The following is a 27,623-nucleotide window of genomic DNA, read 5'->3' on the forward strand; positions in this document are numbered from 1 at the left end:
TGTCACATCAGTAGATGTGACCGCTCTATAGGCCTCCGATGACACACTGACTGGAGATAACCCTCTGGCAGTGTGTCATCGAAGTTAAGCCTCTCGCTTTACAGAACTACAGCGTGAGAAAATTCTCACGCTGTAGTGCCACAAAGTGACAGGTGAACTCAGGTGATCTGTGGGCAGTGGAGTGATATAGTGATGTAGATAAATCTCCGCATTGTATCATCTGAGCCCCTGGAGAGTGGTCGCATCTGCTGATGTGACAGCCCTCCACAGGAGATCATAGTGGGACAATCATTATTAATAGGATTACGTTGGACACAGGGTGTATAGTGTTTATTTTTTAAAATTTTTTGGCAGGTGAGCGAGGGCTTTGGGAATTAGGTGTAGATGGTGAGCATGAACTATATGTGTGTGTATGTGTTTCTTTTTTTTACATTCAACACATTAGCCGGATGATGGGACTACTATTGTTCCATCATTAGCTAATGTGTCACTCACTGTCACTGTAACAGGCATAGCCGGAAGGGACTTGTAGTCCCATCGGAAGATGCCTGCATACACAATCACACACACTCACCCACCCACAAACAGCCCCGGCAGACCCCCGCAGACCCCCCGGACAGCCCCGCAGACCCCCGCACAGCTCCGCAGACCCCCCAAGCAGCCCCGCAGACCCCCCGGACAGCTCCACAGACACTAGCACACACTTCCCTCCTCCCGATCTGCAGCATGTGATCCGCAATATAACCGCAGATCTTTTTTACATCTGCGGTTTTGCTGCGGATTTGCCTGACTCAGTGCAAGTCAATGAGTGCAGAAATGCTGCAGATCTGCAAAAAGAATTTACATGCTGCGGAGAATAAAATGCTGTGAATCTCCGCGTTTTTTTCCGCAGCATGTGCACAGCAAATTTTTTTTGCATAGGTTAACATTGTTTTGATACACACTTGCAGAGATCCACAGCGGAAAATCCACTGTGGATCCGCAATAAATCTGTATTGTGTGCACACAGCCTAAGGATGTAGCAATTTCCAGAGCTGCTGAGTATGGCCAGTGGTCCCACAACATCCACAGCAATCCTCTGGAAAAGCTCCTCTATCACTGGCAAGGAGATTAGGGGAACATTGGAAGCAGGCCTTGAATTCCCCACTCTTTGTTATGTGATACAAAAACGGCAATACTTGGTTACATCTGTCCCTGTCTTGGGCCAATGGAAGTGTGAAACTGTCAGGCCTTAGTTTTGTTGATCCCCAAGTGTCCAGCGAGTGGAATATCATCGGCAATCCGTAACAACTCATCCCTAAATTGGTAGGGTACGACTAGCTGTCTTTCCCTCAACCACTCCTGTTGGGATTTACCGGGAACTGTCTTCCGGTACAACTTCCCTTGTTCCCAGAACACCCTCTCCTTATCAGTCTCGAAGGTGGGCTTCTCAGTGAGGCTTGTCAGGGTCTCCAGGCTAGCATCATAGTGGAGAGCAGCCTGGAACTCCTGACTGGTGGCAGCCAGAAGTGGCGTTAAGGTCCCTTCCTCACGAGGACCCCCTGGGACCTACTCTGGGTCCATCTCTGGTTCAGTGATCCCTCTGACTGATGAGGGTCCAGAAGGCAGGGCATTACCTGGACAGTATTCTGGGCACTCTGACTGCGGGTGACAGCGGCTATATAGGCCATCTTCCTGGGGATTACCACAGTCCCATCAGCCTTTTTGGCTATGGGTACCACCTCCCCATCCTCCCCCATTACCTCAGGAGCAGTGCTATATATGGGGCAGTTACCTTCAGCCAAGACATCTTCCTTTGTGGCACTAGTCAGTTGCACAGCATCACCTTCTTCGTGGTTCCCATGCCTCTCGCCATTTCCCTTAGCATCGACGTTTGCTCCTGTTAGGGGGTCCTCAGCTATAAAGGCCCGCAGCGTGACGTGGCTGAGCACTCCAGTACCTCCAGATACATCATCATTATCAGGTAAAGTATGCACATTCACATCATTAGCATTACCCTCAATATCAAACCGGGGAAGGGTGTCAGGGACATGATACGCAAACATCCTCCCCAAATCAGTTCCCAACAAAACGTGTGTGGGCAAGTTTTCGGACACCCCCACTTCCTTCACCCCGCTCCCGACACCCTATCCTATAAAAACCCAGGCCATCGGCAAGGGACAGCAATCGCCGTGACAGTCAGGGTTTTCCCCGGGATAATCTCTTCAGGGGTCACCAGTTTGGGTCAGATGAGGGTTTGTTCGGCAACGGTGTCCTTGAGGCCTATGGCGACAGTGTTCCCCACAGTGGCTCTCTGCCAATTTTCACAGGCCCTCTCAATCGCCCCACCCACAAGAAGAACTGCCGCTTTAGGGCCTGAGGCCTTGGCTGGGAGGCTCTTCTTCTGCCAGTCCGGACAAGTGGTGCTGAGAAGTCCAGTCCGACTGCAGAAATAACACTTGCGGGGATCAGATGTAGGCCTGGTGTTGGCAGCAAGTAAAATCACAAAGCAGCAAATCACAATGAGGTGATTATTATGGGGGACTTCAACTACCCTGACATAGACTGGGAAACTGAAAAGTGCGTATCTCAGAAAGAGGATCGCTACTACCAATAGGTGGCGCTGTAGAGTAAAAGTCCTCTTTCTTTCTGAAGAGGCAATTTGCATATCTCAGAAAGGAAACCAATTTCTGTCAGTGACCAAGGATAATTATCTGTCACAACTTGTGCAGGGCCCGACTAGAGGGACAGCCTTCTGGACTTAATTTTAAGCAACAGGCCAGATAGAATAACAGAAGTACGAGTCGATGGGCACCTAGGGAACAGTGACCACAATATAATACAATTCCACTTGTCCATCAGTAAGGTGCCCTGGAAGGGGGTTACAAAAACGCTGAATTTCAGGAAAGCAAAGTTTGATCAGCTTAGAGAGGACCTTCGCCGAATTGATTGGGACAATGTCCTCAAAAATAGGTGCACAGAAAATAAATGGGAAATATTTAAATCAGTTTTACACACCCACTACGAGCTAGCCATACCGAACAGAAATAAAAGGGCTAGGAACAGGAGAACACCAATGTGGCTAAATAAGGATGTAAAAAGGGCAATAAATAACAAGAACAAGGCATTTAATAAGCTAAAACAAGAAGGCAATGAAGATACATTAAAAAGTTTTAGAGAAAAAAATAAAATGTGTAAAAAGCAAATACATTTAGCAAAAGTGGAAACTGAGAGACTCATTGCTAAGGAAAGTAAAACAAACCCCAAACTATTCTTTAATTATATAAACAGTAAAATGATTAAAATTGATGGTGTCGGCCCTTTAAAGAACAATGAGGGTGAAATCATACAGAACGATGTGGGAAAAGCAAATGTTTTAAATACTTTTTTCTCAACAGTGTTCACACAGGAAAAGGATTTGCCAGGGGAAATGCAGAGTGATAATGTAAACTCCCTTTTAAAGTATTACCTGCCTAACCCAGGAAGAAGTGCCGAACCGCCTTAGTAAGATTAAAATTCACAAATCACCAGGCCCTGATGGCATTCACCCTCAGGTATTAAGGGAGTTAAGTAATGTGATAGACAGGCCTCTATTCCTTATATTTAAAGACTCTATAGAAACAGGGTCTGTTCCTTTTGATTGGCGGCAAGCAAATGTGGTACCGATATTCAAAAAGGGGTGTAAAAAGGAACCTGGAAACTATAGGCCGGTAAGCTTAACATCTGTTGTGGGTAAAATTTTTGAAGGGTTTCTAAGGGATACCATTATGGAATATCTCAATGATAATAAATGTTTAACTCCATATCAACATGGATTTATGAAGGATCGCTCCTGTCAAACTAACCTGATCAGCTTCTATGAGGATGTAAGCTCTCAAATGGACCAAGGAGAATCATTGGATGTCATTTATCTCGACTTCTCTAAAGCATTTGACACTGTCCCACATAAAAGATTGTTAAGTCAGATGAGAAAGCTTGGGCTAGGGGAAAATGTGTGCAGATGGGTAGGTAGCTGGCTTAGTGATAGAAAACAAAGAGTGGTTATTAATGGTGCATACTCAGATTGGCCCAGGGTTACTAGTGGGGTACCACAGGGTTCTGTATTGGGCCCCCTACTATTTAATATATTTATTAATGATCTAGTGGATGGCTTAGGCCGGTTTCACATTTGCGATTCAGGGCGCAGCGACGGCCTGTGCACGGCCGCCACTAAGCCCCGCCCCCTGCCGCGCCTCCGCCGGTAGCTCCGCCTCCGGGCGCAAGTCACTGCATGCGCCCCCTATCTTTTTCAATGAGGACGCAGGCCGTGCGCAGTATGCGTTTTGGCGGCGCCTGCGTCCTTTTGACGGTGCGCCGACCAGCGCCAAATGCAACCTGTTGCAATTTGGTTGCGCTCGGCGCAAAGTCAAAAGGACGCAGGCGCCGCCAAAACGCATACTGCGCATGGCCTGCGTCCTCAGTGATAAAGATAGGGGACGCATGACGCATGCAGCGTCATGCGCCCGGAGGCGGAGCTACCGGTGGAGGCGCGGCAGGGGGCGGGGCTTAGCGGCGGCCGTGCGCAGGCCGTCGCTGCGCCCTGAAACGCAGATGTGAAACCGGCCTTACACAGTAAAATATCAGTATTTGCAGATGATACAAATCTATGTAAGGTAGTTAACACAAAGGAGGACAGTTTGCAACTACAGACAGATTTGAGTAAATTGGAGAATTGGGCTGAAAAATGGCAAATGAGGTTTAACACAGATAAGTGTAAGGTTATGCACATGGGAAGGAGAAACAGATTCTACAATTCCTTACTAAATGGGAAACTGCTGGAGAAATCAGACATGGAAAAAGACTTAGGCATCTTAGTCAATAAGAAGCTAAATTGCAGTGCCCAGTGTCAGGCAGCTGCCACCAAAGCAAATAGGGTCATGGGAAGCATTAGAAGAGGTCTAGGGACACGAGATGAAAACATAATTCTCCCTCTGTACAAATCACTCGTCAGACCACACTTGGAGTATTGGATGGAATTTTGGACACCGGTTCTCAAGAAAGACATTACTGAACTTGAAAGGGTTCAAAGGTGGGCTACTAAAATGATAATTGGAGTTGGTTCACTACAATACCCAGAAAGGTTATCAAAATTAGGTCTATTTACTCTAGAAAAGAGAAGACTTAGGGGAGACCTAATATATATGTACAAGTATATCAGAGGGCAATACAGAGATCTCTCCAATGAACTGGTTGTACCAAGAACTGTGACAAGAACAAGGGGGCATTCTCTTCGTTTGGAGGAAAGACAATTTCTGCACCAGCATAGAAGAGGGTTCTTCACGGTAAGAGCAGTGAGGCTCTGGAATTCTCCTCCTGAGGAAGTGGTGATGGCCAACTCACTGAATGAATTTAAGAAAGGACTGGATGCTTTTCTTGTAACAGTATAGAAGGTTACGAATAACATAATATTATAGGTAGATGGTTGACCCAGCTTAGGGGAAGGAATTTTTTTCCCTATGGAGAAAATTGGCTTCTACTCTGTGGGTTTTTTGCCTTCCCCAGGATCAACAATGCAGAACAGCTGCACTAAAAATAGGCTGAACTAGATGGACATAAGGCCTTCAGCCTTCAAAACTATGTTACTATGTTATGTTAAAGGGGACAAGGCCTCCGGTGGTTTGGCTGGTAGGGGTACTGGGATTGGTTGATGGCTTACCCCCTTTCCAGCTGGCGGTGACCGGCTTCTGCACCTCCAGTTTACAGTTGGCTTTGTGTCGGCGATCTGCGCGGCTTTGACCACATCTTTTGGCTCCCGGTCCATCACGAACTGTTGCACCTCAGCCGGCAAAAGATCTAGAAACTGGTCTTTTACCATCAGGTCCTTCAGCTGCTCAAAGGTGATCACTGACAGTCCTTGGACCCACTGGTCAAAATGGGTTCTGAGTCCATGCATCACATCACTGTAGCTGTCGTGTGGGCCACGTTGGATGGTCCGGAACTTTTTACGGTATGGTCTCGAGGGAGAAAAACAAATGCCTCCAGAGCTTTTCCTTTGAGCCCTGGTGTTAAATAGTTAAATATCGGGCCCCTTGGTTCTCAGGCAGCTGGTACTGTCTGCAGGCTTTTTCAAATCCCCACAGAAATATGTCCAGGTCTCCGTCCTTCTCCATCACAGGAAAATGTTCGGGACAGGATTTGATAAAATGGGCGTTGCTGGAATCATTGCTGGGCTGGAAAGACCTCTGTCCCTGGATTCGGGCTAACTCCAGCTGGTACTGTCTCTCTTCTTGCTTGGCCTCTCTCTGGGCTTTTTGGTATTGCTGGATCAACTTCAGCCATTCTTGATAATCGTCAGCAGAGAGTTGCTTTAAGGCCAACTGTAGAGAAATATGTATAGGTATGCATGTATGACTAGCAGCAATTAACATTTGTCTTAGACTGCAGCTCTCCACACAGGTCATGACCTCATGGTATCCTGAGAAGGCAGTCTCCTGTCTCCAATTTCACCAGGGGGCATAACTGAGAGCTACACAGTGTAATATCCACACGTTATGAAGAATTCAAGGTATTAAACTTTAGATATGTTTTATTCTTCGTCCTCCAGCACACAGCATAACACTTGCATTCCCATGCTACCAGAAGTGAAACTGAAACTTCCCTTCTCATCCCTCTTGTCTCCACCCTCCAAGTCCCATAAGTCTGGCTTGCTTAAAGAGACAGATCTAATTATTATACATTACATCATCCCTTTTTTTTTTTTTTTTTTTATAAATAATCTATATTACTGATAAATGCAACAACATGAAAACGTCCAAAGAAATCATATGTCCGTTTTGTCTTATTTGTTCAATTCTAAAACCAGAGAAACAAACAACAACAAAAAAAACAAACAAAACTGTAGTTACACTTCTTCAATAAGCCTCGATGGAGCTCTTCTCTCTCGTGTAGGATAACGTCTGGGCTCATTGAGAGAGTTCATTGTTGATGGACCAGCTACCTCTTGTTGGTCCTCTCCACCATCGGATACCAAATCTTCCACCAAAGAGAGTTCATTGTCATCATTCTGCGGTATGACTTTAAAATATGAAGAATTTCACGTTATGGAGTGTCCATCTCGTTCAGCTGTGATCATGCTGCCTTTCCTTTAGGTAACATAATATTTTGCAGGACCATATACAGGTGAGGTCTTGTTGGTTGGTCTTTGACGTACCACCACGACATCCCCTCTTTCGATGGCACTTGACTGTGCCCTTCGCCTTCTGTCTGCATAACGTTTCATGGCTTGTTTGTTGGAGAAATCTGTGGATCTCACTGAGGAGTCACTCGGTCGGGGATGGCTGGTCACATCAGGGAGACGTATACGCAGGGTTCTGCTGAACATTAAATGAGCTGGAGCAGCATTAGTAGTGGAGTGTGGCGTATTGCGGTAATTACGCATGAATTTGTATAATGACTGTTTCAGTGGGATGTGCTCCAGACTCGCTGCCTTGATACGTTTCCCCAGAGTGCGCATAAAACGTTCCACAATTCCATTGGCTTGCGGCCAGCAAGGTGTGATTTTCCTGTGATTGAATCCCAAGTATTCAGAAAATTGTGTAAACACATGTCCATTGAATGGAGGTCCATTGTCTGTTTTGACCACTTTTGGAATACCATATGCCGAGAAAATGTCGTCCAGCTCTGGTATGACATTATTAGCAGATGTTGAAGAGATAAATGAAATGACAGGGTATCGAGAATATTCATCAATTGTTACGAGAATGTATTGGCCATTTGGCAATGGTCCATATATATCAACTGCCACTTCCTCCCAGACAGCAGTGGGTAACGGAGACATTTGTAATGGCTCTAAGTTTGATGATGGAGTGATTAATTGACAAGTAGAACAGCGTCTAATCTTTTCTTCCACCAAGTGATCCATATTTGGGAACCACACTTTTTCTCTGAGTAACTTCTTTGTGCCAACAATTCCTAAATGACCTTCATGTGCTATCTGTATGACTAAGTTACGCAAAATCTTAGGTACAACTAGTTTGGCACCTCGAAGAATGAAGTGTTCTTCAGTGACTGATAATTCCTCACGTACGTTTGAGAATAGTTTTAACTCTTTCAGATCAATCTCAGAATCAGGAAATTTTTCTTTTTGAATTTCATGCCACCTTCGATTTTGGATGATTTGTATTAGGGCACAGAGTGTCTTGTCTTTTGTTGTTTCATTTATAAATTGATCAAGAGAAAGTGCTTTTGGCACGGCATGATCTGTAACAAAACGTAGGTATTCTTCAATGGAGGAATGCACAGGTATATCATCATTAGTAGGATGTCTTGAAAGATAATCAGCCGGATTGCTGTATTTTCCAGGTTTGTGAACAATTTTATAGTTGTAGTCCTGTAGACGTAGGCCCCATCGTTCAATTCGTGCAGGCATTTTAGCTCTGGGATTTCCAAAAATTGTAAGAAGTGCTTGATGATCTGTGACAATGGTGAAGGGAGCTCCATAGAGAAATAAGTGAAAGTGTTCACATCCCCAGACAACTGCCAAGCTTTCTTTTTCAGGTTGAGAATATTTTCTTTCAGTGTTTGTTAAGCTCTTACTTGCATAAGAAATGATGTGAGGATTTTGATTGTTATCCTTGTATTGCGCTAGAATAGCACCCAGTCCCACGGGACTGGCGTCCACAATCAGTTCAGTTCGAAGAGCTGGATCAAAATAAGCCATAGTGGTTGTCGAGCAGAGTTCATTTTTAATTGTTTCAAAAGAGGCCTGACAGCCTTGAGACCATTGAAAAATACAACTTTGTTTTGTAAGTTCCCGTAGTGGATTGCTGATTGTTGAAAAATTTGGAATATATCTAGCACAGTAACTTGCCATTCCAAGGAAAGAACGCACTTCACTAGCATCCTGTGGAATTGAGGCTGTTCTGATAGCTTCCACTTTCTTGGGGTCTGGTTGTACTCCTTTTGCCGAGAAGATGTGACCATAGAATTCTAATGAACCCTTGTCAAACTCGCACTTCTCTTTGCTTAAAGTGAGTCCAGCAGAAAGCAGGCATTCGAAGATAGCATATAGAGCACGATTATGCTCAGCTTGAGTTTTACCAAAAACCAATATGTCATCACTGTAATTAAAGGCATTTGGGATGTGTTGAATGACACTCCTTATTGCATCCTGAAAAATTTCTGCTGCTGAGCAGACTCCAAAAGTCAATCTTTTGTATCTTCTGAGGCCCACATGGGTGGAAAATGTGGTCAAATATCGGGACTCTGGACTCAGTTCTAATTGATGATATCCCTTATTGAGGTCGAGCTTTGAAAAGACGGTGGCTCCATTTAATAAATGAATAATGTCATCAATCGTAGGTGAGATATGTCTTTCCCTCTGGATAGCGGTGTTGGGCAGGCGCATGTCAACACACAGTCTCACTTGATCAGGAGTCTTTGGTTTTGGAACTACCACAAGTGGAGAGACCCACGGAGTGGGACCAGTAACAGTTTCAATAACGTCCTCATCCATGAGCAATTGGAGTTCCTTTTCTACCTTCTGTCTCAGGTGAAATGGAATACGCCTGTGAGGCTGGGCTACTTGACGAACATTGTCATCCACATGAAGGTGTACTTGAGTCCTTTAGTTTTCCCAAACCACTAAATAGGGAGGGAAAGCTGTTCACCATAGTTTGTACATCCATATCCGCAGGGTCAGTTATGGTATGAATAATCTGGATGAGCCCTAGCTCCAAGGCAGTGTGATAGCTGAGAAGACATCCTCCCGATCCTTGTAATGTGTGGAAAGTGGTTTTCTGCCTGTTTTCTTTATATCTAATTTCAGCATCAAATTGTCCCATTATAGCTAGAGGTGTTTTAGATCCATAAGGAAAGATTTTAGTCTGCACTTGTTGTAAGACTGGCCTTGTTTTCAGTTGTTCATATGTAGTGCCATCTATGATATCCACTGAAGCTCCTGTATCTATTGTAAAGGTAATGTCAGTGTTGCAGATTGAGAGTGTAACACAGGGAGACTGTACTGAACCAGTGACAGAGGTAGTGAACACATAGTTCTCAGTCGCAGACATTTCTTCTGTGTCCTGATTTATCACTTTTACATCTGCAGATTTTGTCATAGGCAGCGGAGACTTGTAGTGCGCTGATTTGCAAACATCTGCAAAATGATTCCCTTTTCCACATTTACTGCAGGTTTGTCCCATAGCTGGACATTTGTTCTGGTGGTGAGGGAAATCCTGTCCACATCTATAACATTTCTTCTGTTTCTGGGCTTGTTTGTCTGGTAAATTTTTCTGTTTGAGATTATGCACATGTAATTTATCCCCATTCTCCATTACGGTAGCCTGATGATCTGCTATTTCTATAGCACGGGCCATTTTGAGCAAATCATGTAGAGAGATATCCTGCTGCAGAGCCTTACGCCTTAGGTTATTAGACGAGCAGGTGACAATTATTTGAGTTAGGATTTCATCATCTACATCTGTAAAGGCACATCCATGTGCTAACTCTTTCAGCCGTGTGACATAAGTGTCTATGGACTCTTCTGGAAGCTGCTTGGCAATCCTGAATTTATATCTTTCATATCTGATATTCTGTTTGGGGTTGAAGTAGCCAGTGAGAGCTTTAGTGCAGTTGCTGTATGTGTCTGTTTCTGCTGCAGGTAACGTACTGTATATGTCATAGACTCCTGTGCCTGCACAATGCAGGAGCAAAGCTCTCTTTCTTTTCTCCTCCTTTATGTCCATGGCTTCTAGGAAATTCTCAAATCTGTTTAGCCATTTTCTCCAGTTATGGGAGAGATTAATGACATCAGTCATATCAAACTGTGGGAATGTGTGCAAGTAGTCAGCCATGATAGAGTCTCTCAGTGGTGCTGGCGTGTGAAGCGGTAAAATAGAGTCCGTACTCACAGCAGTAGGTGATTATATCCCATCCTCGTCGCCAGTTGTAATATCCACACGTTATGAAGAATTCAAGGTATTAAACTTTAGATATGTTTTATTCTTCGTCCTCCAGCACACAGCATAACACTTGCATTCCCATGCTACCAGAAGTGAAACTGAAACTTCCCTTCTCATCCCTCTTGTCTCCACCCTCCAAGTCCCATAAGTCTGGCTTGCTTAAAGAGACAGATCTAATTATTATACATTACACACAGTGGTAACATTTCATACCTCTTAGTGTCTTTGAAGAAGAGATGCTAATTGGAGAATGACACTATATCTATGAGGAAGGTTACACAAGAGTTTCAGAGGAAAAAATAATGTATTCATTGGGAAAATAGTCATGGTCCAGTCACAAACCAACAATTAGAATATTAACATGAGAGGCTGGTCTAGAAATTGGATACCTGAGTCACATCTATAAATTAGGCCGACACACAAAGAAAAGTGTTCACAGTGAGGGGCAGCCTAGCTGTTGTGCTCCATTTCACATTCCCCCTCCCTCGGGGACAGAGGATTAGACTGCAAAGTTCAATATTTCTGTAAGTTTTCTCCCTTTTATTTTATCGCTGTTTTGCATATTTGTATGTCACTTTTTATTTCCATTTTTATATCCTTTTTATTGTAAGCACTGCACCTTTCATATTAAAGCTTAAAACTTTAATAAGTCTGAACCTTGTTGCCCTAAAGGATCCATAGCCTTAGAGTGTGTGCTCCTGATGATTGGCACATAGTAGTAGTACTTCCGGGACTCATCGCCCGTTGTGTTCGGTGAGTGGTGGTAGGGTGTATGAATCGGGGTGCGTGGTCTGTGTCGGGGTGTGATTTATGCTCCCACTGCAGCATAGAACAGAGGTTGAATGCTGGACTGAGAGGAGATAGATTAAACCTTGCAGGCGCAACCCCAAATCACGTGCTGAGAAGCAGGTACTTGACGTCAACCTCAGATAGTGGTCCCTGCTGCCCTGGATGAGAGTAGGGCGGGTATTCACCAGGTGGATCTCTGGATCAGTATCGTCCATACTTCAGCTGACCCCTGCAACTGCTGAGCTCTGGGAACAGTCTTGATCTGCTTCAAGTTGCACTAGTTCCGTGACCATTTGGTCTTTTGTTTTTGCCATGGGGGGGTCAATGCCTCTGAACATGCATATTCCAGCAAAAGTGTGCTTTTTCTGCTGGCATACCAGAGCTCTCCCCTCGTAGTCATCATTGCCAAATAAAAGATAGGACAGAAAAATCAAGAGGAGGGGTAACTGCTACACACACAGTATTGTCTAAAATCTAATAAACACTGAGTTCAATCTTCAAAACTTTTTGTGCAGGGTCCTCGCAAGAACCGTGCAAGTTTTTTGGTGAGAGGAACGATTGCTCAAACCCGATCGCTAATGCGCTATGATCCCACCGCTCTGCCACCAATTGTCAGGGAATTGTCACAAATTTACTTTCGGGAATATAATCAATTTGTCATGAGATACATCACCCCACAACTTTTGGTTCCACTTTCAGTTCTGCTTAGGAACTTGCAGCTCTCTGGCGCCCCCTTATCCTTAGGTCAGTCAGGTAACTGCAACTAGGATAAGTTGTCGCCGGAAAGGTTGCCTTGTCACGTACTGGCTATTGGGCACTCTGCAGTGAGGGCAGTTTGTATATCACCAGTCCTAGGCATGGAGTACACACATAAACCTGTTATGAGCTAATTTTCTGCTCCACCAGTTGAGAGTTCCCCTTCCATTCTCCCTCTGGTGGTGACGGGAGGTGGTGAGGTTGGTTTGAGTGGTAGTGATCTGCCACCTGGGGAGGAAGATAGTGATTGGATCTCTGGAGTATCAGAGTGGATATAAGTCAGCAGACGCCCTATCCTGTTGCTGGTGATTCAGTCTGTTTCTCAGGTCTAGGGCTCAGCTCTGTTCCAGTCTTCTAAAGATAAGTTTGTTTTTTGCTAATGTTCACACTTGCTCTTGTTGGTCTTTTCAGTTTTTTGTGTGGTCAGCCAGCCCGAATAGGTTGTGCTGAATTTCCACTCTTATTTGCCAAATTGCCATTTTTTTGTCCCTTATTAGATTGGCCTCTTTTTGCTCTGTCTCAGAATATTTCAGAGTGCTGATATAGTGGGAGAAGTCTAGTGACTTCAGGGTTAATTTTGCTATCAGTTGTGTTGGACATTTTGTAGGGTTTTTTGGCAGACTGCAGACAGTGTCTTTCCTTTCCTGTCCTTTCTAGTCTGGCCCCATCGTTTGCTCAGCCTATTTTCCTGCCTTTGCTTGTGTTTTCATCTTTTTTCACCATCAATACATGTGGGGGGCTGTCTCTATTTTGGGGTCTGCTCTGGGGCAGTTAGTTTTCCCCTTTTCCTGCTTTAGGCTTATTTAGTTTCTCCAGTTGTGACGAGGAGTCTAGGACCACCGTAGGAACGCTCCACGACTGCTGCTAGTTGTGTGTTAGGATCAGGGGTCTGCAGTCTGCATAGTTACCAACCTCTTTGGTTTTCTGAGACTTAGCTTGTGCTGTTTATTTCCTCCTCGGCTACCCGTTCATAACATAAACCTCTGATCCGTCACTGCCAGGGTTCCCCAATACCACCAAGAGCTATGCTGACACGTTCCTCATTTGATACTAAAGCCTACATCGGGTCAGGAACCAACCCTCAGGTAGAGTGATTTGGCGTGGAGTACGAGTCGGTTCGATCACAGAGCAAAAAGAATGAAACTAGTAAATTTATAAGTTTACGCCAGAAAAAATAGGAAGTGTTTACAAAAATACAAAAGGAGACAAAATACTGTATGTACAGACAGCTATAAATTAAAGGGATTAAAATAAGACACTCTCTCTCAGTCACAGATATGACATGCCCTTAAAGGGGAGGAGGGCCTTCCCAAGTAAAATGGCTCATAAGCACAGCATCATAGCTGACTCTCCTGGCATCTGACACCTCCCCAATTGAGTGTGTCAGCTTTATGCATTTGCCTAAAAACAAGGGACTCCTCTCTTGCTGTCCTCACTTGGTGGGCTGTGTTAGTGGATGTACGCCCCTTTTGAAAAGTTATTAAAACTCCTATCTTTCCATATCTTTGACTGAGAGCTCACAGGGTGATGACAGGGGCATTACCTTTTCCCCTGCGACGTGACCATTGTTTCGACAGCAATTATGACATGCCTGCATGTTACTGGGGAGCAGAAACTGTTTTCCCAAATACTGATGGCCGCAATGGCTGCAAAACGCTGCCATGTGTAGCCCTAATTCTATTGATCCTGGAAATATATTTTTCCTGTCTCTATGATTATTGTGCTATTAAATTCGACCTGGAATAGACAAAGGAAATCTTGGCTGGAAAAAAATGCATTTAACTGGCCAGATGCAATAAAAGTGACCAGCTGCTGAAGGGAGGGGGGAGTGGATAGTTTCACAGGAGCAGGGAGAGGAGGAGCTGCAGCTGCGAAGGGGAATCGCTGATGAAGCTTGCTCTTTACAAACCAATGGGGGGGAAGGGCAGTAATTCAGCTGGATGTGTACCTGGGTTATCAGGAAATAACTCATATTTTCCTGACAGTCTCATACTATGCTCCTAACCAGTACCAAGATAATTTTATCCCAATCTATTCAAGGTCATTTAATTGCATGAGAAGGGGTTCGTGCTATGGGCAGGGGAGTTCAAACTTAGATTTACATGCTGCTTTAGATAGAGCTGCTCCATTATGCTTAGCCTCTGTTCCAGAGCCCTTTCATTGATTTTCTCCTTAATATTATCCTTTGACCTTGCTAACTGTTGAAGAGTTCTCCACCTCACAGCAAAATATATATTCTTTTATCTCAATTCAAATTCCTCTATCAGATAGATCACATATTCAACTCAGTTCGTCTCCTCCTTCAAATCAGGTCAGTGGATATCCTAATCACTCCTTGTTCAGACCAGGATCTCTATATAGCTAACTACCCACCTACGCTACACTCCATTTCCACCCTTATGTCCCAAGTTGATCTCCAAATGACTACTTCCTGGCTAGGCAAAATTAACGCTGTCAAAATTGACAGTATCCACATAGCTCCTTTACTCCTTTCATACCATGTTCATTTCGGTCCCTGCATATTTTTTATGCCACCTGAAAAGTCTTTCACTTTTTATCTAGAAGGTTGGATGACCTAATATCACCCTCCACACCCTGACATCACATAAGTGGGATGGTGGCCTATTATTCACCAACATTTCACGCTACTATCAGGAAGATACCACAGCACAATTTCGACATTACATTCTATTGCCAATATGCCCCCTATGGATCTTCCTGGAAATTTCTAATCTTTCCTCATCGCTTATTAATTCTCTATTATGGACTCCCTAGTGGTCAGACCTTCACCATTGAGCCCTTTAATGCACCACTCCCTTAAGAATTGTGAGGCAATAAAATGACTCCTCACCTTCCTATTCAATCTCAGTGGCACAATAGGGCCTTCCCATCCGATGCAGATGAGACTTCCTTTTCATGGTGATGTGCAAGTAGCTTTGATAAAGTTCATCAATTTTTCTAATTTTCAAGCTTTGTGTCTTGAGGTACTAAGAGAAAAATATTCATTCAATATCATCTTCAGAATATTTCATAATAGCGGAAGAACCCGGCATTGCCCGGGCATAACTAACTGTGATTAGTTGTAACAAATTATGATTATTCTCCATCCCATAGTCCAGTGCCCATATACCCATCATACATATCTCCATTCCATAAAGTCAAATGCCCATATACCCATCCTACATATCCTCCATTCCATAGTCTAGTGTCCTTATACCCATCACACATCCTCCATCCCATAGTCCCGTGCCCATATACCCATCATACATATCATCCATCCCATAGTCCCGTGCCATGGTAACTATGATGGCATAAAAGGTTGCAAACATTCTGACATCGTCGCCGTGACAACCTATTATGACATCATCGTTGGCAACCTATTATGACATCATCTTCGACATGGCAATCATTATGACTAAAGTTGAGCGACTTTGGTCGGATCGGGATTCATGAAACAAAATTTGTTTCAGATGAAACTGGTCCAACTAGGGCAAAAAAAAGTCGGAGTTTCGTCCGAAACCCGACCCCTAATGCAAGTCAATGGGGAATAAAAGTCGGCATTGAGTGTTAAACGGCATTTCCCACCACACCATACACAGATATGCAGGTAAACGGGGATGAATTACGTAGGTACATGACAGAGCATCATGAAATGATGCAGGGACAAATATTTATTCCTGCTTCATAAGCTCCAATGCAATTGAATCTGTATGTCAAGTTCCCATGTGCTGGTATGTGGACCTGACAAGGGTAGAACACATGGTCGCTGCCAATCCATGATCCCTGCTATGCAGTTATTTTACTTATGGGCTTGTCTATACAAGTTAGCCCAAACTATACTCCACACTTCCCTTACTAGAGATGCCTGGAGAGCCTTATTATATCACAAATCATCCACACTCACTTGGACGATAAGACTTCTTACATTTCTCTTTTTAATGGCACATCAAATGATAGCCAACAATTGGAAACACCCCATTTCCGCAAATCCTAGCCCACAAAGAAAATGCTATGACCAATGAACAGCTTACAAGTATCTTGAATGGTGATCAAGCTAAATAGTTAAAAATCTAGGAGTCATGGATACCAATATGCTCATCCATAATTTTCAAGTGCCAGTCTGTCCATTGGTTAATCAGCAATTCACAATGCAAACACATATACACGAACAACTGGTTCCAACCCTCTCATTCTTTTTGAGCTCTTCTCTTTTTTATTATTAGTTCATGTCTTTTATATTACTGTGATAATTTTAAATGCCATAGTTTCTCTTTTGTGTCTGCTGTAACATGATCTGTGAAAATTACTGAAGCTTTATACCAAATTTTACACTTGATCATAGTGACTATTTAAATGAGAAAAAGATACAGTGTCTTCATTTAGCAAATAAGAAACCTGTTTCTGCTCCTCAAATGGGTAATTTTTTGACTACCACTTGTCAAAAACTCATTTTCAAAAGCTTCTTCTGTGTTTAATGCCTATGCTAAAACACTGGAATTTGGGAAGGATGTCTTCCAAGTATGGTAACTCTGGCTTTTCCCCTAACAATTTGACATTTATAGACTCCCATTGAAGCAATTTCTTAAGGCCCCGTCACAATAAATGATGTCCCAGCGATCCCACCAACGATCCGACATGATGGGATCGCTGGGACATCGTTAGACAGCCCCAGCGACGCTGGTTTCAAATGTAAACGTCGGGTATCCAGGAGCCGCACGACTCCTGGATACCCGCTGTTTACCTTGGAAACCGGCGTACACTGCGTCGCTGATCGCTGGTCTCTGTCACACGCAGCGATGCGCGCTGGGCAGCGGAAAACCAGCGATTGAAAAACGGCCCAGGCCGCTCGAGCACGATCAGCGATAACCGGCAGGGGGGCTGGTCGCTGATCCCCGTCACACACAGCGATCTCGCTGGCGAGATCGCTGATGTGTCACAAAATCAGCGATCTCCCTAGCGAGATCGCTTAGTGTGACGGGGCCTTTACTCATGGGCTGTAACTCAATAAATGGACAAGTGCTAGTTGAAGAAGTCCTGCATATTCTCCTTTAGAACCTGGGTCTTGAACATCGTTTTTCTTGTTCTCACATGTCCAATCAAGATCTTTTTTTAACTGAAATATTGCCCAGTAACAAAATATATGCCAAATCACTTCACGCTGAATTAGCGTGCAGTTTCACTTCTCTACTTGTTGCGTATTCTCACATCAGTTTTCTTTTCGTATGCAAGAAAATACAGAATTTCATCAATATATTGGATTTGATTTTCGCTAGTTTTTCTGTTTTTTTTTTATTTTTACTATACATGTCATTTATTTTTGTGAAGAAAAACAATTGTAGGTTTTCTAAGCTTTTCTACCAATCTGTCAGGCTGGTTTCACACTTGCGTCTTTTTGCGCTGTTTTTTAGAGCAAAAAAACGCATGGGTGCGCATACACATGCGTTTGTATGCGGATGCGTTTTTTTTGTAGTGTGCGCTCGGGCGCACAAAATGCATCCTGTTGCATTTTTTGTGCGTCCGACTTAGGCCTGTTTCACACTTGCTTTTTTTTGCAGCGCGTTTTTCCCGCAAAAAAACGCATTGAAAAACGCATACAAAAGCATACAACTGCTGCGTTTTTTTCAAGCATTTTTATGAGCATGCATGAAAAAAACGCAGCGTTTTTATGCGTTTGTATGCGTTTTTACCGCGTTTGCGTTTTTTCCAACATTAGGTGGCCCCTCACACTAACCCAAACCATGACTTTACTAACCCTAACCCTGACCCTAACCCTTAACCAAACCATACTTAACCCTAACCCTGACCCTAGCCCTTAACCAAACCATACTTAACCCTAACCCAAACCCTAACTAACCTTAACCCTAACCCTTAACCAAACCATACTTAACCCTAACCCAAACCCTAACTAACCTTAACCCTAACCCTTAACCAAACCATACTTAACCCTAACCCTGACCCTTAACCAAACCATACTTAACCCTAACCCTAACCCTGACCCTAACCCTTAACCAAACCATACTTAACCCTAACCCTGACCATAACCCTAACAATAACCCTAAACCCCCTTAACTAACCCTAACTCTAACCCAAACCCCTAAATTCCATGGTTAACAAAAAAAAACGCATGTGCAAAAAAACGCATACATAAGCATGCCAATGCGCACATATGCGCACCCATAGACTTATATTGGGGGTCTTGCTGTAAAAAAACGCATTGCGCGCGCATGCGTTTTTTTGAGGCAAATCGGACGCACAAAAAATGCAACAAGTTGCATTTTGTGCGCCCGAGCGCATACCGCAAAAAAACGCATGCGCGGTAAAACGCGTACAAACGCATGTGTATGCGCACATAAGCGCATCCCATGCAAAGTATAGGAAAAAAAAAACGCATGCGCTATTTAGCGCTAAATTACCGCGAAAAAAAACACAAATGTGAAACCAGCCTAAGGCTGGTTTCACATTTGCGGTTTTTAGCGCTGGAAAAAAACGCTAACCTGCGCATGCGTTTTTTCCCCTATCTTTAACATGGGTGCGCATACTTGCGCGCTTGTAAGCGCATGTATGCGATTTTCATGCGCTGCGTTTTTTTGGGGTGTGCGATTGGATTTTCCAGACGCATCATGTTGCATTTTTTGGCCCTGCAAAAAAGCGCATGCGCACATATGCGCACGTTTTGCGCTAAAAAGGGCCATTATAGCCTATGGATGCGCATATGTGCGCACTGGCATGCTCATGTAAGCGTTTTTTTTGCATATGCGTTTTTTTTTTTTAACCATGGAATTTAGGGGTTTGAGTTAGAGTTAGGGTTAGTTAAGGGGGTTTAGGGTTAGGGTTGGGTTTTGGGTCAGGGTTAGGGTTTAGTATGGTTTGGTTAAGGGTTAGGGTCAGGGTTAGGGTCAGGATTAGGGTTAAGTATGGTTTTGTTAAGGGTTAGGGTCAGGGTTAGGGTTAGGGTCAGGGTTAGGGTCAGGGTTAGGGTCAGGGTTAGGGTTAAGTATGGTTTTGTTAAGGATTAGGGTCAGGGTTAGGGTCAGGATTAGGGTTAATTATGGTTTTGTTAAGGGTTAGGGTCAGGGTTAGGGTTAGGGTCAGGGTTAGGGTTAGGGTCAGGGTTAGGGTCAGGGTTAGGGTTAAGTATGGTTTTGTTAAGGATTAGGGTCAGGGTTAGGGTCAGGATTAGGGTTAAGTATGGTTTTGTTAAGGATTAGGGTCAGGGTTAGGGTTAGGGTTAGGGTCAGGGTTAGGGTTAAGTATGGTTTTGTTAAGGGTTAGGGTCAGGGTTAGGGTTAGGGTCAGGGTTAGGGTCAGGGTTAGGGTTAGTTAGGGTTTAGGGTTTGGGTTAGGGTTAAGTATGATTTGGTTAAGGGTTAGGGTCAGGGTTAGGGTTAGGGTTAGGGTCAGGGTTAGTAAAGTCATGGTTTGGGTAGTGTGAGGGGCCACCTAAAAATGTTGGAAAAAAACGCAAACGCGGTAAAAACGCGCTAAAAACGCATACAAACGCATAAAAACGCTGCGTTTTTTTCATGCATGCTCATAAAAATGCTTGAAAAAAACGCAGCAGTTGTATGCTTATGTATGCGTTTTTTCAATGCGTTTTTTTGCGGGAAAAACGCGCTGCAAAAAAAAGCAAGTGTGAAACTAGCCTTACCCCCCAAAAACGCATGCGCACGCAATGCGTTTTTTTTTACAGCCAAACACCCATTATAGTCTATGGGTGCACTGACATGCGCATTGTAATGCGCACGTATGTGCAAAAAAAGCATGCGTTTTTAAACGACGCACCAAAACCCGCAAAAAACGCACACAAATGCATGATGCGTTTTTTTAATGTGTTTGTGTGCGCAATAAACGCGCAGAAAAAAACTCAAGTGTGAAAGTAGCCTCAGAGAAAAATAGAGTGTGCTGGATTTTTTTTTGCGGACCTATTCACTTGAAGGGGTAACTTTCATCCACAAATCTGACCAAAGCAGGACATGTATTCCTTTTACAATTCATGCAAACCACTGGTCTGCAAAAATTAATAAAAACATATAGGCATGTTAATGGACAGTGTGACACCAATAAAATAATCTGACGTGTGAATGGAGCTTTAGGTCAGGGTCACACTTGCAACTGCAATGCGAGGAGTCTCCTGCATCAATACCTGGCACTGCTGCCGGCACTCAGGACCGGAGTGTGCGGCTGCATGTCTTTCTATGCAGCTGAGCGCTCTGGTCCCGAGTGCCTGGCAGCAGAATCGGGTATTGATGCGAGTTTCTCACATTGTAGTTGAAAGTGTGACCTCAGCCTTAAGGTACTGTCACACTTAGCGATGTACCAGCGATCCCGACCAGCGATATGACGCGGTCAGGATCGCTGGTACATCGCTAAGTGGTCGCTAGTGAGCTGCCACATAGGCAGATCTCACTAGCGACATCGCTGGGGACGGGGATCGCTACTTACCTGTCACACTAGGCGATCCTGCGTCCTCCCGCCCGGCTCCACGCGTCGCTCGTCTTCACAGCAGGAAGCGCCACAGGAAGCTGACGACGAGAAACAGTCCTGAACGTTCTCGCGCGATCAGCGATAACCAGCAGGGGAGCCGGTCGCTGGTAAGTATCAGACACAGAGATATCGCTAGCAATATCGCTATAACGTCACTAGTTATAGCGATATTGCTAGCGATATCTCTTAGTGTGACATGCCCTTTAGACTACAAATGATAAGTTGTCAAGTTTTCAAAATAATCAATGCAACTAAAATACTACAGATTGTAAGAAAACAGAACATTAGGCTTCAAGATGAATATTTTATTTGGTAAACTGAAAAGCAACGGAGAGAATGACTATATATATAAAACTTTATCTGCTTACAACAGTAATAATTAAAACATGATTATGTCTACAATATGTGCAAATACAGAGTTTTCAAACAACTTCATTCTAGAAAAGGATGTGTTAAATGTTTCTCTGTAATTCTAAAAAAAATAAAAGCTTTATTCGTAAACAAAACAGGTCCAGAAGAATAAAAGGAGATCAACAATGCCTTAGGCTAGTTTCACACTAGCGCTCTTGGGCGCAGCGCAGGGCCGCTGCTAAGCACTGCCCCCGGCCACGCCTCCCTCGGGTCAGTTCCTCCTCTGATCGCATGAGGCTGCATGCGATCAGCGTATCCTATATTTAGCGTTGGATACGCTGATCGTGCGCTGGTCTGATTTTGCTGGCGCTGCGCCCAGCGCACAAAAGCGCGCTGTGTTGCATTTTTGTGCTCTGATAAGGGCGCAGCGCCAGCAAAATCAGACCAGTGCATGATCAGCGTATCCAACGCTAAATATAGGATACGCTGATCGCATGCAGCCTCATGCGATCAGAGGAGGAACTGACCGGAGGGGGCGCGGCCAGGGCTTAGCGGCGGCCCTGCGCCCAAGAACGCTAGTGTAAAACTAGCCTTAGCGACACAGATGATCCTCTTCGCCAATTAACCTTCTTTAAGGGCGATTGCAGACTCAGTGGCTTGCTGCAGGAGTATGACACTTTGCCCAACATGATGCTCAGTGACTACATTATTTGGTTTAAAAGTTGTGCAGACATTGTGCATCACGGTGGGAAGAGTTTCAGATGTTTACAGCAGGTAATCTAACCACCCTAAATATACCCAACCTTCAAGGTAAACTGTAAGGTGACATCAACATTTTGATTTTAAACCCACCAGATCTTTAAAAACAAAAATAGACCAAACCAAAAAATTAAAAAGTGGCAGCAGCTGAAAAACTTTTCATCTTATGAGGCATTTCTATTGCTACAGCTGGTCATAAACTGCAGCAATGCGCAGGCACAATTCAAAAACAACCTACCCTACCATAAGGTTACAAGAAATGTCTACATAAGCTTTAAAAGGATGAGTACAGTTAAACTATTTTTATTCTAAGTGACCAAATTACGAGCATACTTTTAATTTTTATTGTGCTAATGCGAGTGTCCCGAAGTAAATCTACCTAAAACTTTAATTGACTGCGAAATGCAAGTTACAACAATGTAATTGCCAGGTCTAAACAGTATAATGAAGGACAAATAACTTGGTCATGTTTTATAAAGACCTTGTGTTAACTAAAACCGTGTATATGCAATAAAACTGTTGGTTTGATGGCATTTCCTATAAATATGTTACGGTATTATTGGGGGGGGAATGGGGGTGCATCTTATAATGCAGATATACCTTACCGCCGTGGTGGAGCAGTGTCCCAGGGTCGCGGCTGGAGCAGGAAAGAGTGGAGCGTTGCCGCAGGCTGGGATGAGGGGGTGTTCGGATGTGTGGCGCGCCGCTGCAGGTGTCCGGTGCTGCTTGGGGGGGGTTCTGCCAGCATTTTGTGAAAGGCCAGAGCCCCCCGCAGTTCCATGGTTTCCTATGCGGTGGACTCCGGGAAAATGGCTGCCGGGGGCGCCGCATGAGCAGATGGAGATCTTGGCACCAAGATCTCGGGAGATGAAATCTCAGTGTTTTGACTTTTTCTTGTTACATCGTTTAGTGATCGGGTTAATTCTATTTTTATAATGATATATCGTGCGATTATGAATGTGGCGGTACCAAAAATGTGTATGTTTGATTTTCCTTTTATTGTTTTATTTTGAATGGGGTGAAAGGGGAGTGATTTGAACTTCTATATTTTTTTAATATTTTTTAAAACTTATTTTTATCTTTTTGCAGGCTGCAATAGTCACCATGGGAAACTAGAAGCTGCACTTGTCCAATCGGCTCTGCTACACACAGGGGATCATCAGATCACATGTATGTAGCAGAATTGCTCACTTGCTATGAGAGCCAACCACCGCTGGAGATCTCTGGTTGTCATGCCAACCCATCGGTGACCTGCGATCACCAATGAGTGGGATTTCTGATGTGCTTGCTGAAAGTGCTAGTTAAATGCCGCTGTCAGAGTTTGACAGCGGCATTTAACGGGTTAACAGCAGCAGGTTGATCACGATTCCACCCGCGGCTGTTAGAGGCACATGTCAGCTGTTCAAAACAGCTGACATGTGCCGCAAAAGATATGGGCTCACCGCCGGAGCCCACATCAAAAGGAGGGATTCTGACATCGGTGTACTATTACACCCCATGTCAGAAAGAGGTTTAAGAAATTATGAATAGGGATATATTACCTCCTACAGCGATGAAGAGGTATATTGACAGCTTCCTTTATTATCAGTACTATACCTCTTATACTACATTTATATACATGTTAATGAGTATTATGTACATATATTTTCAGGTTGTATTAATGTGTGGATTGATGCTTGTGTACCAGTTTTATCTTTTTTGTTAGGCAATATGTAAGTAAGTATATCAGTAATTTATTATACCATTTTCCAGGTATACCCAACCCTGTTTTCCTTATATGTACTGCCTTGTATTGTATTATCTTTTACATGTAAATATATTTATGCATATGTACCTTTTAATGTTTTTGACATTAATAAATATTTTTGTTTAGCCATAAAGAAAAGCCTCTTTTTTAGGGATATATTTTACACACACACACACACACACACACACACACACACACACACACACGTGTGAATGTGAAGACAGCGTATGTATATATATTATATACACACACATACAGTGCCTTGTGAAAGTATTTGGCCCCTGAAACTTTTCACCCTTTTCCCACATATCATGCATCAAGGCAACACAGCTCATTACCCTGAACACACCATCCCCACTGTCAAACATGGTGGTGGCAGCATCATGGTTTGGGCCTGCTTTTCTTCAGCAGGGACAGGGAAGATGGTTAAAATTGATGGGAAGATGGATGGAGCCAAATATAGGACCATTCTTGAAGAAAACCTGTTGGAGTCTGTAAAAGACCTGAGACTGGGACGGAGATTTGTCTTCCAACAAGACAATGATCCCAAACATAAAGCAAAATCTACAATGGAATGGTTCACAAATAAATGTATCCAAGTGTTAGAATGACCAAGTCAAAGTCCAGACCTGAATCCAATCGAGAATCTGTGGAAAGAGCTGAAAACTGCTGTTCACAAACGATCTCCATCAAACCTCACTGAGCTCGAGCTGTTTGCCATGGAAGAATGGGCAAGAATTTCAGTCTCTCAATGTACAAAACTGGTAGAGATATACCACAAGGGACTTGCAGCTGTAATCGCAGCAAAAGGTGGCGCAACAGAGTATTAAGTTAAAGGGGCCAAATAATATTGCACGCCCCACTTTTCAGTTTTTGAATTTTCACAAAAATTTAAAATCACCAATAAACTTCATTCAACTTCACAATTGTGTCCTACTTGTTGTTGATTCTTCACCAAAAATTTACATTTGGTATCTTTACGTTTGAAGCATGATATGTGGGAAAAGGTTCAAAAGTTCCAGGGGGCCGAATACCTTTGCAAGGCACTGTGTGTACTTGCATATACATAGAATATGTATATCATGTATAACACACACACTCGCACACTTCATTCCAGTTGGCAAAAAAAATGTCAGCTATTCTTTCAATCTGCCTAATTTGTGACTGTCAGGAGTTGTTTCTCTCATGACATACTAGTAAATAACTGATGCAATCCCAAGGCATTTTTCATGCAGTACGCCTAGGAGCTGATGTATTACATGAAAAATTCAAGTAACGCTTTTTTTTTTGCCTGACAAAGATTGGAAAATATTACTTATTGCTACTCTTGATCAGGTTATTTTTACAAATGCATCATGAATCAGACTAGTTTCGTACCGATTGCATTTCATCCTAATGATCACATCTTGTGGATCACTGGCTATTAACATTTTTGATTCAAAGCCAGTAATCACAATCTAAAAAAATAAAATAACACTGCACTTCCACATTCTTCATATAACAAGATACTATTGAAATAATGACACTTATTATAAAACTATTCAATGCACTGTATAGGTGGTTCACAAACGCAGAAAGATTAGCAAGCAAACTTACATTAAATTAAATTATAGTAGCACATAATCGAATACTCCGAAAACTGCAGAATGTCCTAGAATGATTATGTATGCCAGCAGATGACTACAGAGGATACATGATAACTGAAAGTATGTTCAGCCACCAGGAAAAACAAAGGAACAATAAAATAAAAAACAAACAAAACCCCAACTAGTGCATATCATTACCAACACAGCATGCTGCCGACTATTATGTCACCTAGTGAATGCTGCTGCCGGTCACAAAATGGATCACGATACTTGTTCATTTACTAACATATGGCGCATGGTTTGCTCTTAACCAATGGCGTTTGTAGTATAATCATCCATTCTCATGGTGCGATTACTATCCACCTTTCTTGTCAGTCTTGTTTGTTCATTTCCAAACTTCGGGTCATAGCTGGGCCAGCCCAGCATGTAAAGGTTAATCTTTACAGCAGCCCGCCGGCTCTCACAGGATTCTGGGAGACGCTCCTTCTTTACCACAAGAAGAGAGTCAGAATTTTACTGTATAAATTGTAAAAATGGCTTCGCTGGCTATTCTTTCTTTCACCAGAAAGAGCCACAGCCGAGGATTTGTGCGCTCAAAATGACAGATTGTGCCGGGTTCCTGTTCAGTATTTATTGATGCCGAAGATCCTGACTCCATGCAGCTGCGGTAACTTGGGAATCAGGACACTGAGAAGGGATGCGGTATTGATGAAGAAATGTGTAGGATCATACTTTGTATAGAAACTCGTTAAGAAGTACCTACAGTAAGAAAGAGGAAATAAAAAAACAGAAATTTATCAGGAAAACGTCTCCATGAATAGCTTAGATACTAGATTAAATTAATAGTAACTGGGGGCCAAACGTCACAGACTATATGGGCATCAATGTAAAGAGAACTGCTCTGGATACAGTCACTAAAATGTTACCAAATGAGTGGAGGAACATACTGATAAGTAGCATTCAGTTTCAGGAGTCCTAGGGAAAAGCTGCCGTACTATTGCTGTACAACAAAATATACTGTATATACTCAAGTATAAGCCGACCCGAGTACAAGCCGAGGCACCTAATTTTGCCACAGAAAGCTGGGCAAGCTCATTGACTCGAGTATAAGCCGGGTATGCATTGTCCCCTCATCCCTTTCCTGGAATGTGTTACTCCCCCTGCTGTATGCATGGCTCTTCCATCCCCCCCTTCTGTATGCATGGCTCCTCAGTCCTCCCCCTGCTGTATGCACGGCTCCTCAGTCCTCCCCCTGCTGTATGCACGGCTCCTCAGTCCTCCCCCTGCTGTATGCACGGCTCCTCAGTCCTCCCCCTGCTGTATGCACGGCTCCTCAGTCCTCCCCCTGCTGTATGCACGGCTCCTCAGTCCTCCCCCTGCTGTATGCACGGCTCCTCAGTCCTCCCCCTGCTGTATGCACGGCTCCTCAGTCCTCCCCCTGCTGTATGCACGGCTCCTCAGTCCTCCCCCTCCTGTATGCACGGCTCCTCAGTCCTCCCCCTGCTGTATGCACGGCTCCTCAGTCCTCCCCCTGCTGTATGCACGGCTCCTCAGTCCTCCCCCTGCTGTATGCACGGCTCCTCAGTCCTCCCCCTGCTGTATGCACGGCTCCTCAGTCCTCCCCCTGCTGTATGCATGGCTCCTCAGTCCTCCCCCTGCTGTATGCATGACTCTTCAGTCCTCCGTTGTGAACTCATTTTCTGGTCTACCAGTTGTGAGTTTCCCTTCCGGGCTCCCTCTGGTGGTAACAGGAGGTAGTGAGGTTGATTTAATTAGTAGAGATCTGCCACCTGATGATGAGGATAACGATTGGATCTCTGGAATCTCAGAATGGATTTAAGACAGCCGACACCCTATTCTGGTGCTGGTGATTCCTTCTGGCTTTTCAGGTCTTGGTTTTCAGCTCTGTTCCAGTCATCTCAAGCTAAGTGTTTCTGCTAATGTTCACACTTGATTATGTTTAGTTTTCATCCTCGGTGACCCATTCATAACAGAATCACCAGCCATACCGCAGATTCTAGGGTACTCAAAAGCAGGAAAAAATTGTTTAAAAAAAAAAAAAAAAAAAAAAAAAAAGTCAGATTTTTTTTTTTTAATGTATTTTTTCCTCTTTTTCTCTGAGGCCGTAGGAGGATATTTTTTTTCCTAATGGAGATTAAGCAATTGTCTGATCGTGTGGAGAAACTTGCTGCTGAAGTGCAGGGAATTTCCACCTACCTCATTCAGTCACAT

The 27,623-nt window shown here is 43.7% G+C and overlaps 1 protein-coding gene across 3 annotated transcripts in view; it reads right to left on the minus strand.

Moving 5' to 3' along the window:
- LOC141057368 (ORM1-like protein 1) overlaps positions 1-27,623 on the minus strand; it is a 122,275-nt gene that overhangs the window by 51,776 nt on the left and 42,876 nt on the right. For 2 of the 3 annotated variants that reach the window (XM_073553960.1, XM_073553961.1), the window contains exon 4: positions 21,239-26,150. In XM_073553960.1, coding sequence (XP_073410061.1) covers positions 26,015-26,150 — 136 coding nt within the window. In that variant the 3' untranslated portion in view covers positions 21,239-26,014. Of the gene's footprint in view, positions 1-15,315; positions 15,452-21,238; positions 26,151-27,623 lie in introns of those variants that run through there. The other variant, XR_012222034.1, reaches the window with a different exon arrangement.

This window comes from Dendrobates tinctorius, unplaced genomic scaffold, assembly GCF_039654945.1.
Source record: "Dendrobates tinctorius isolate UK_male_01 unplaced genomic scaffold, ASM3965494v1 ptg000204l, whole genome shotgun sequence".
Lineage (NCBI taxonomy): Eukaryota > Metazoa > Chordata > Amphibia > Anura > Dendrobatidae > Dendrobates > Dendrobates tinctorius.